The sequence below is a fragment of the Antrostomus carolinensis genome, unplaced genomic scaffold, assembly GCF_000700745.2.
Source record: "Antrostomus carolinensis isolate BGI_N321 unplaced genomic scaffold, ASM70074v2 scaffold30623, whole genome shotgun sequence".
Classification (NCBI taxonomy): Eukaryota; Metazoa; Chordata; class Aves; order Caprimulgiformes; family Caprimulgidae; genus Antrostomus; species Antrostomus carolinensis.
The window spans coordinates 9,288-19,840 of NW_010303620.1; the positions used below are offsets into that span (position 1 = coordinate 9,288).

General features: G+C 35.6%; 1 protein-coding gene across 1 annotated transcript; it reads left to right on the plus strand.

The window, feature by feature from the left end:
- The first annotated feature begins 902 nt into the window (after positions 1-902).
- On the plus strand, positions 903-8,005 carry RELL1 (RELT like 1). The gene is made up of 5 exons (XM_010164174.2): positions 903-1,131; positions 2,992-3,063; positions 4,345-4,402; positions 6,956-7,195; positions 7,825-8,005. Exons 1-5 carry the CDS (start codon positions 1,026-1,028, stop codon positions 8,003-8,005), a joined length of 657 nt encoding a protein of 218 aa, XP_010162476.1. The 5' UTR covers positions 903-1,025.
- The last annotated feature ends 2,548 nt before the right edge of the window (positions 8,006-10,553 follow it).

Sequence of the window (10,553 nt, forward strand, 5' to 3'; positions counted from 1 at the left end):
CTTCAGCTGGAGCTTACCTGAGCAACCTGATCTAATCAGAGCTGCTTTTAGCAGCATTTGGACTAATGAACTTCAGAAGTCCCTTCTAATGTAAATATTCTATCCTTTTGGTACTTCAAAAGGCTGATGTGTAACATGGAATATATATCTGTTAAATTCAGAGTTTAATAGAAACAAAAATGCTTAATTGTGGATATAAATTAGCATGTGCCTATGCTGCAACTTCAATTCTTTGCAAACAAAAAAAGCCTCTTTCCCATCCTGTTTCAGGTTTAAATACAACATGGTTTACAAATCTTGAAAAAGCGAAGAATGAGCCCACCTTATGCTGAGTAGAGGGTAGATGTTCATTCTTTTATGCTGTGAAATCCCACAGTTAAGAAAAAAACAAAGGGTATTTATCTTAAACGTGATACTGTTTCTTTGCAAGGGTCAACACTAAATCCTGTACTTACCCTCATATTAGGGAAGGATTCACTCTTTTAGCAATTTTGCATGAACTTAGGACCAGAGAAATTGTATGTCATTTTCCTCACTGATGGGAACAAGGAGCAGCGGTGATGTTACTCTTCCGTGAAGTCTGCGAGCCCTCTTCTTGAGATTACAAGCCTGTCAGGCTAGAATGTTGTTTGTTCTTCACTGTTGTATTGAAGAAATATCATGTGGGGTTTTTTGTATGTTGGATGTTTTCTAATCCTTTTATGAAGAGGGAGTATCTACTGTTACGGGTGTGAGTTCTCAGCCAGTAGAGTATGTGTTGCTCATTCAGGTCGTCACAGGAGGTGTGTCACATTGATGCTATGGGGATTTAGTCATGCTTGGAATTTTCTAAATGCTTTAAAGTGATTTGCAGTGTATAATAATAACTGTGTTTATTCCTTTACACAGATAATAGAGAGTTTCTCCAGGTTTTGTCAAGCTATGGCTTACAGACAACTACTTTGATAAGTAAAACTGATGGCACTGATGGCAAGGCTGAACACCTAGAGTATATCGCCTTTGCATTGGTTCCTGTTTTCTTCATCATGGGTCTCTTGGGGATCCTCATCTGTCATGTCCTTAAAAAAAAAGGATATCGTTGTACAACAGAAGCTGAACAAGTAGAAGAAGAAAATCTTGATGAAAAAATAGGTAAGCAACAAGTCTAATAAACAACTTCTTATTTCTCTACATTGCAACTACTATGGAATAATTTATTATGAGACTTCTGACATTTCTCTGTCCATATTAGACATCAAAACAATATTAAGAAAATATTTTAATTACGATTATATGTGTTGGGTTTTGATTTCTGCCAGTCAAAACTGAGAGTGTTCCAGTTTCCCATGCAAGTCCTCTAACTTCAATTAAGAGCTTACAGAGGGATCAAAGTATCGAGTATATTTGTTTGCAACTATACACTGCAATCAAAGTCACCAGACTGCTTTTCTGCATTCCACACACTGTTAGCAACAAAGTATTATTATGCATCATTCTATCTGAGGAGTGACAAAAAGCTGCTTTGTGAAGCATAAAACTCTTAGTTTTATGTTTAGCAATCTTAATTTGTTCCTGTTGTGCTGTCATTCTCATCTCCCCTCTCGTTATAAAACTGAGCCTTTGGACTGACTGTCTACATTCTGTTTCATGTAATGTGTACTGATTATAACTTTTTCTTAGGTACCCTTAGTTTTGTTCTGATGTCTCTTCATTTTGTGAGCATTGTTCTTGTTTTTATGGTTCCTTATTCCCATTTTCTCTTACTTGAGGGGAGGGGGAGGGAAAGGAAAAGAGTGTTATCACTTGGGAAGGGCTGTGGTAATCCAGTGTAGCATTTGGCTAAGTAAATACAAGGGCCCAGTCACTTGTAAATCCTTTATACCTCTTCTTTTCTCCGAGTTAATTACTGTCAGTAGGTTCATATAAGTGCAAATGACAGTGGCTCTGTGGGTGAGGGTAGAGCCAGTGCTGCAGTAATGATGTGTCAGTGTGTTCTTAAGCAATTACTGCCTGGGGCAGGTACGCAGGTGAGTGGGACTATCTGATCTGTTAGTTCACCTGAGTAGTAACAGCAAAGTGAGTGGTAATGAACGCTCTTAATTTGGGATAGTGGTTGTGTCTGAGTTAAAACTGCGAAGTTGTAGGTATTAGGATGAAGATGAGGGGTGGGTACAGACATGGGGAAGCCCCTACTGTACTACTTAGAGACAAATTTAGGGTCTCACCTATCAAACTTGTCTCAGTCCTGTGATTTCTTTTTTTATTTTTTTTTCTTTGTAAATCTAGTCATAACAATTATTAGGGAAGGGCAGAGCTGTGCCTCTTAGTTGTTCTGTTTCTCTCCCCAGTCATTCTCTGTCTTCTGAGATTATTCCGTAGAAGCTTCCAGTATTGTTAATGGGTGCAGTCAATTCCAAAAGTATTAAGTATAGTAACGAGATTTATTTCTTAAATCCCTTGGTCCTGTACTCGTATGAGGTTTTTTTTTTAATTAACAAAATCAAATGTTATGTCCTTGTAGTTGTGGTGAAAAACTTAAACTGAATCTCTCTTCTACTAGAAGCCAATAATACCTATTTTAAAGTAGTGACTTGAGACAGTTTAATGATTTTGTTTGTTTGTTTTTTCTCTCCCTATAGTTAGGATTAGAAATACTGCTCTCTTGTTTGTCTCCTTATGAGCTAGAGAAGGGATTTTGACATATGCTTGTGAAAATACTGAGTTTATTCAAGTCTTAGATGAATATGTTAGAACAGATGTGCAGATTCCATAAACTTGTGTTTATATTTTCTCCTAGGTAAGGACTCAAAAGTCTCATCTCATCCATGAGCTCATCTCTCCAAAGTGACAATAGATCTTGTCTTTTTTTTTTTTTTTTCTTTTTGTAACTTTTTCTGGGGGAAGAGTGTTTTGTTTTGGCTTTGTTTTTCTTGTTTTTACTTTTTTTAAAAATAAATCAATTCATGATTTGGAAGGTTGAGATATTGACAACATATTTATTTCCTTGTACAGAAATGAATGAAACTCTACATGAGAACAGTGACACAGTGGGACAAATTGTCAACTACATTATGAAAAATGAAGGTATAGTATTGTGATATTGAAGTTATGAGCCTTTGTGATGGTGTTCTGTAACAAATATGTTTTTTCAGATATTCTGAACTATAGTGTGTTCATGTGCTTTCATTTAATAACCATTTTGTACATGCTGAACTCTCTGAGATTGCCTTCAGAAAGCAGTAACTTAAAACAGGAAAGTTTTTAGCTCAGCTGAAAATTATTTTGTATATTATGTTTGGTTCATGCATTTGTTGATATTTTAACTATTAGGATGTTTGATTTTTTTGTTAAACTTTTTGTTTTGTTTGTGAAATAAAAGCTAGAGGTTACTTCCTTAATGGCAGTGTTTAAAGCACGTGAAGTATTTTTTGTTTTGACCAGATTAAATTTGTTGTCTTAAAACAATTTCTGCAGCTGTTATCTGGTGAAAGGTTTGTGCACAGTTGAGGCAATAGGGAGACTGGTGCTATTGTTGAGTTTTGAACATGGTCTCTTCATGTGCTGTGTGTGCAAAGTAAAGGATAAAGAAGATATGACTGAAAAAATAGAATCACACTGAAGTAGCCCATGGAATAGTTGGTTAGTTCAGAACATACTTGTCCAGTAGAAGAAACATTTAAGAGACTGTATATTTTTGTAGTATGTAAAAGAACCTTTAGCCTTTTAATTTTACAATTCTATAAATCGAAGTTCTCCTGAGCATTGAACTTGCTTTGAGTTACTTCTGAATGAAGACTAATCCTCTGGAAAAGCTATATTTTGGGGTTGGATTTGTTGTGGTTGGGGGAGTTGCCTTAATAACTGTTCAGGCTTTGAGCTTGTGGATTTTTCCTCGAGGCTGAGATTAGGTACCCCATGTGAGTTTTTTAAAATATCTGAGCAATCAGTAGTTCTTGGCTGATAATTAATTTGCATTTTGTAAGGCTCAGTTAAACTGTGTTTTTCATCTTAAGTTGCTTTATACATTGTGAGGTGGTGATACTCCTGTGGTCAAATGGGTGTTTTAATATTTTCAGAGATCTTGTTTGGGAGTGTTGTGCAGATGACTACATTGTATGGTTTGCATTGGGGCAGAGCTTTGATTGCAAAATGAACTGTAATTTTAGTAGCTCATGTTAACAAAATCCCATAGAATTATATTAACATTTTTTTGCATGATTTTCTCTCATGCCTTTTTGGAGGTATACATAATACATTCGTCTTTCTTTTAGATTAAATTTCTTTGAGGACCTTTAATTTTGTTGTTTGTTTTTTCTGAAGTTAGAGCTGTACACTTTTGAAGAATTCTGTTTATTCTCATTGCAGCAAATGCTGATGTGTTAAAGGCCATGGTAGCAGATAGCAGTGTCTTCGAACCTGAAAGGTAATTACTGATTTTTTTTAATGCACGTTTCCTGAGGCAACTAAAAATGTACCCTTTCAAAGGGTTTTATTTCCTGAGTTGTTAGCTAAGAGGATAATACTTTTATTTCCTTCTGGTGTCTCTGAGTCACTAAATTTTAATGTATGCCCTGGGTTAGTAACTGGCTCTTCTGGTTATATGTTCTAGGTGTGTAACACAGATTTATTGCTTTTTGGGATAAAGATCTACGGAGACTTCAAAAACTTATTTACTTTAGGGTAAAATTACTTAAAAGCTGACTTAGTCCAAAGCTACTCTGACTTGAAAGAACAGAAGCAGCACTTGTTTCATTTGTATGGACTGAAATAGACATCTTTCTGTATCTCTTTCTGGTTTACTTCTTTCTTTATAATTGTGGCTGACCTTCCTCTTTTTTTTCACTACATACCTGTTTAGAGAATTATGTAGAGAAAGTAGTTCAGCCTTGAGCTGCAGATGCTTCATTTGTGTTAAAGTAATTACATCTGTACATAAGTACCTTTAAACTACTTCTTTACTTCTCTAAATACTCTTCATATGTAATCCTGTGTTATGTTCAAGGCAGAGAAGATGAAGGTTCAAGTAGTACTGTGTCACTAGAGAAGAAGTGAGAGTGTGTAGTTTTAGCAAAACAAATAATTGAGTATGCAACTGCTTATATCCTGTTTTAACAGTGAGAGGCTTGGTTATTGAATTCCTTTTGTAAGTTGAATTTTTTTTTTCCTCTCAAGTACAGGGGTTTTTTAAAAACTTTTATGGTGCAGCAGAAATATTTGTTTGAATTTCAACTCAGTCTTTTTGTGTAAGGATGTGTGATGTTATTTTGGGAGTTTTAGACTATTGTTTCAGTGAGGAATTAATATACAAAAAGTAATAGGAAGGAGAAGAATTATTGTTTTCTCTTACATAATTTCTGACAGAGACTCCTAAAGCTTTAGTAACTCAAGTGCAAATCCATTGTATTTCTTTGTAGGTTTGGTGTGCTATGAAATGCTTCCTAACAATAGGAACAGTAAGGGCCAAGTAAAATCTGCATTTGTACCACTTAAAGCCATTAGTTCCTATCTTTGCTTCAGATGTTGAACAGATTTTATTTCTCATATAACATTCTCTGTTTATTTGAAGACCATTAAATGTCTCCTGTCAATATTTTTGTTTTGAAAAGAAGCACCCAAGTAACTCCAGTCTCTTAACGGCATGTTTTATTTCTTTAATTTGTTCTTTCTGTTCTCCTTTAGAGTCTCTTCAGTTTGTTAGTATTTTTCTTGAAATAATATTTTTACAACTGGATGCAACGTTCAGCTGAGGCATGATTAATGCCGAGTAATCTAATTTTAGGTTCACAGGTTATATTCCTGTTACTTCTGCTGTGAAAAGTGTCCTTTTTAAGCAACAATTTCATAAAGATTCATGTTCAGCTTGTGATCTTCACCTTTTCCTGAAGAGTGATCCTCTGGCTAATTGCTTTTTAATATGGGTTTGCAATTTTTTTCTGCTAAAGCACTGAAATATGTGTTGTCCTTACTGCAATACATCCAGTATTTTTAATCAGCTTTATTTATGTGTGAATGTGTCTTTCACATACATGCTCTCCTCTGATGATCTGAATTTCTCATCTTGTCCTCTACAGCTGCTATGGGTGACTGAAAGTTTATGGGTACTTTAGCTATTCTTCTATTCCATTTCCCAAGGAACTGTTTAAAACTTAATATCATCAGGACCAGAATAACCACATTTAGTATGTCTTTCCAGTTTCATAGTAAGCTACTGGTATATAAATTTCTGGTATGTCTCTTTCTTTTTTTTCTTTTTTTAAAAAAAAACCAACCCAAGATGCGCTACCTTATGCTACAGTAATTTCGCCTTTTATGCACTGAGCTCTAGCTTGCTTGAGGAGAACGTCTTGCAGGAGTGTCAAAATGGATGCTGAAGTCTGAAAAAGTGTATCTTCTTTTACCTGATTAGATATTCTCCATAAATGCCTTTTCATGGTTGTACTGCTTTTACTTTCTTTCTAGGTACTTTTAAAAAGTGTTTTTCTGAAGCTTAAGCTGGATGATCTTTTCCTTTTCTCTTCATGGTAGACATTTTAGTTTTACCTCTTTGCACTATTGTGGGACTGTGCTCTTCTTCTGTGTGTTCTTAAAGATACTGTAACAATTCTGAAATATTTTCAATAGTTCTCCAAGTGTGAATTTGATCAGCTAATTAGATGTCTTAATTACTGTAAGTCCCTGTAACCTGTTCTCTTCTATTTTAGGCTGATACATATTTTTTTTTTCATTTCCTTGCCTTTTGTGTGAGTTACCTTAACCACATGCAGACTGCAGCTGAATTAATTTATGGAAGTGATTTTAACTGCAAAAATATGATATTGGAAGAAACCTTAAACCAGACAACTTCACAAATAAACGGTCCCTGAAAATAACAGTTATTCACTAGACATAACTGAAGGTTATATTTTATCCTTTTTTCCTTTTTAAGAAACAGGATTTTATAGTAAGCATTAAATTTCTTTCATACTTTTTCCTACAGCCCTTTATCTCCTGCCTCTCCTGGGAGTCCAGTGAGTCCAGGGTCTCCTTTGTCACCTGGTGCTATTCCATTTAAACACAGCTGCAAAGGCCATCACTTCCATACTGTTGGAGGAGTAGTAGAAAAGGATGTTTGTACTCGTTGTAGCCACAAACGATGGCACCTTATAAAGCCAGCTCACAAATCTAAAGAACACAGAAGAAGTCGTCTTGGAGAAGTTACAGTCCTTTCTGTGGGAAGGTGAGCCTTAAGGTCATTTTATTGTATATTTTTCCAAAGGACATTACAGTGGCCCATGCTGGATCATTGATTCTACTCTGTTTATAGAATCAGTGATTGTTCTTTGTAACCCTGTTAATATTAGATTGAAGTTATTTCTCTAAGTAAATTGATTTTTTTTATTATTATTATTTTTACAACTATGTCAATAGATGGGGATTTGCTGTGGGCATAAATCCAAAGATATTGCTCTATTGATACTGGCTAAGAGGAAACAAGGATAGAATACTAATAAATTCCTCTGTTTCTGAATTTGCTTCTTCTCAAGTGTGAGCTATAGAAACCACTTCATTCCGCTTTGTTATTTTTTAATTCCTAGCTTACTTTGTAGTTGTCTTAGAAAATTACACTTCTCAGAAGTAGTATGCAGTCTGTGGATTCTGCTTGAAAACACAGTTCCCTGAGAAAGTGTGTTTCGGCAGTAATGAGTATTAAATGTACATGTAGGTAATAGGAAGGAAGATTGCTCTGAAGTGAAGCTGGTCCATGTGGGTGTCTGCTGTGATGTCTAGGTCTTGGGACTGGGCACTGAGAATGATCTAACTAATCTCTGGGGAAATACAACTGAATCTTTCTTTTGCTTACCTTAGATTTAGAGTCACAAAAGTGGAGCACAAATCAAATTCCAAAGAACGGAAAAGCTTGATGTCCGTTAGTGGTGTGGAGAGTGTCAATGGTGATATGCCTGCCACGCCTGCCAAACAGGAGACGAGCGAAGCACCTGCCACGCCTGTGAAACAGGAGGTGCAAGAGAGGAGAAGCTCAGAGTAAACTGCAGGTATCAAACATTGGGAACTAGTATTGAAAGTGGTATGTTGTGAAATAAGTGAAGGTAATAGGTAAAGAGAAAGAAGTTGAAAATGTATCAATTATGCGTGAAAACTCATCTTTCAATTTCAAAACTTTCTACAGAAGTCTGCAAAAATTATATTTAATCACTCAATTAATGATAAATTGGTAAAGGCTGAATTATCCACCAAATTATTTTCTTAATTGTTTATTTAGACTTTTTAGAGTAGATCTTAAAATAAAACTTACTTTGTGGACGTGGCATCACTGATCCAAGAAATAAAACATCTGCATATTAATTTTTATCAATAAATGATGGTTCAGATTTAATGGCAATATGCTTATTGCCCAAAAGAAGCAAACACTGCTGACAGCTGTGTCACTGGAATTACTACAGTGCTGCTTTGTTGTGCTTGCTGCCCTGTGCTGTGTGCTTGGATGAGGTGACTGCTTACTAGATACTTCTCTGATACATCACTGGAGCTTTGGCTAATAAGAACGGAGACATGTGAAAACAGTCATATTTTGGGGATCTATGGTAGGTTACTAAGCCAAGAGGTTGAGGTTTTCTTGTGAGGCATTAAATGTCAGTGAACTGCTTGAGGTACCCCATTAAGTATGTCAGAAACGTGTCTGGCATGGTTTTGGAATGCACCCCTGACTTTTTTTTTTTTTTTTTTTTTTTTTAATTAAAAATGTTGGGGGGAAAAGCCCTTTAAGTTAATATGCTTTGCTTCTAACTGTTAACACACTGATTGGTAAGCTGAAGGGGAAAGGTGATTTTACACAAATGTGATTCAAAATACAGAGCTTGACCCTTGGGGAAGAAAGGGGTTCTGGGGTGACAAAATAAAGAATTTGAAGAACGAGAACAAAGTGCACAGTGCCAGACTCTGTTTGCTCAGAGGATAAAGTCATGTTGTGTCAACTCAGTCCAGTTTCAAACTCTCAGTAACCTCAAATATAGGAGGAAAATGCACTAGTGGAAATTGGGTATGTTTAAAAATGTAACAAGACCCAAAACCCTTTGAGTGTCTTGAGGTTAAATTCTGAAGGGCCAAGGTGCAAGATGTGACCTTTTCTTTATATCCGTTGTTTATTCATTAAGAAAACATTCTCTAATTGTATCAGTTTAGAAAGGAAGACAAAGTAAAGAGCTGGAGTGCAATGGGATACTTCCTCTACCTGCCTTCACTGGCAGCACAGGTATAGCTGTTAAACTAAGCAGAGTGTATTTGTCTGGACTCTGTGCCTCATCTTTAAATTATACACAATTTTTTGGAACCATTGCCATAGAGGAAGAAAGACTTGGAGATATGGTATGCTTCCAAATGTTTAAAAAGCTGTGGAGGTTAATGAAGTAAATTGTTCTTTTTGCTCAGTGGGTAAGAACTTAAATGTAGGCTAATTTGTAAGGAGGTAATGTTCAAGTTTCAAAAGTTTAGAAGCTAGAATAAGCCGTGGTATCTTCATTGCCAGAGATTTGCAAGACCAGACTGGACAAATGCTTGTCAAAGCCAGTGTAAATACAGCTGGCCCTGCCTTGGAGGTACGTGATAGACTGTAAGGATGGTTGGGGTTTTTTTGTTTTGCTTTTTGTTCTGTGGCAAGTTTTGGCAAATCATAGCTTTCTAGTGGCTGCTGATTCATTGCTGCTCTGTGAAGGATCTACAGATGTCAGTGAAAGACAAACTTTACTCTTATTCTGTGATTTAGAATTACATCCTGGTGCTCAGGTTTTCTTTGTTGATATGTATTGTTGGTTTTTTCCTTTCTTCCCTTTTAAAAAAATCAATATTGGTTAAATGTGATAGGAGATAACCTCTTCCTTCACTGGCTGCACTGGCATTTTCATGCCCAGCTAATTGTTTTGTTATTTCTGTGACTGTTGGTTTGTTGTTTTGTTTTTTTTTTCCCCGTATCTCCAATGGTAGCATGGTCAGACTGTTCATAATATGATTTTGAACTTGAAGACAGACTAGTTATCTTCTCTTTAAATATTATTAATAGAAAGGGCATATATGAAAATAAAGTTATTTCCAGTGCACTTGGATTAAAAAAAAAAAGAAAAGGAAAAAAAAAATCTTGAAATAACTCTAAAATGCTTTGTAGTCCAGTTTTCTTTCTAATTTGTTCTTTCCTCTCCTAAATAAGAAAGCTGTTCCCAGTAGTTACCTAAAAGTTGTTCTCTAAATTTAAACCATTACTACTTTAATCTAAAAATAAGCTGTTCTCTAGAGAGATATGATAGTATAGCTATAAAAAATTTATATGTCCATTTATGGCAGCTTTTTATTGAAGAACCTCCCTTGTGATTAAAGTATTGCCCTTTCAAATGTTCTAATAGCAGAGAAATGGCTCTTGTAAAGGTCTCTCCAGTCCAGCAGAACTATTTTGTAAATTATCTGGGAAAGTAGCTAGGCCTGTTTGATGTGCACTACAAAAAATAAACAGATCTTGCTTCAAAGGCTATGATACTATTCCCTAGCGTGGCTGTAGAGCAGTTTTTGTGCACTGCTGTGAAAAGCTG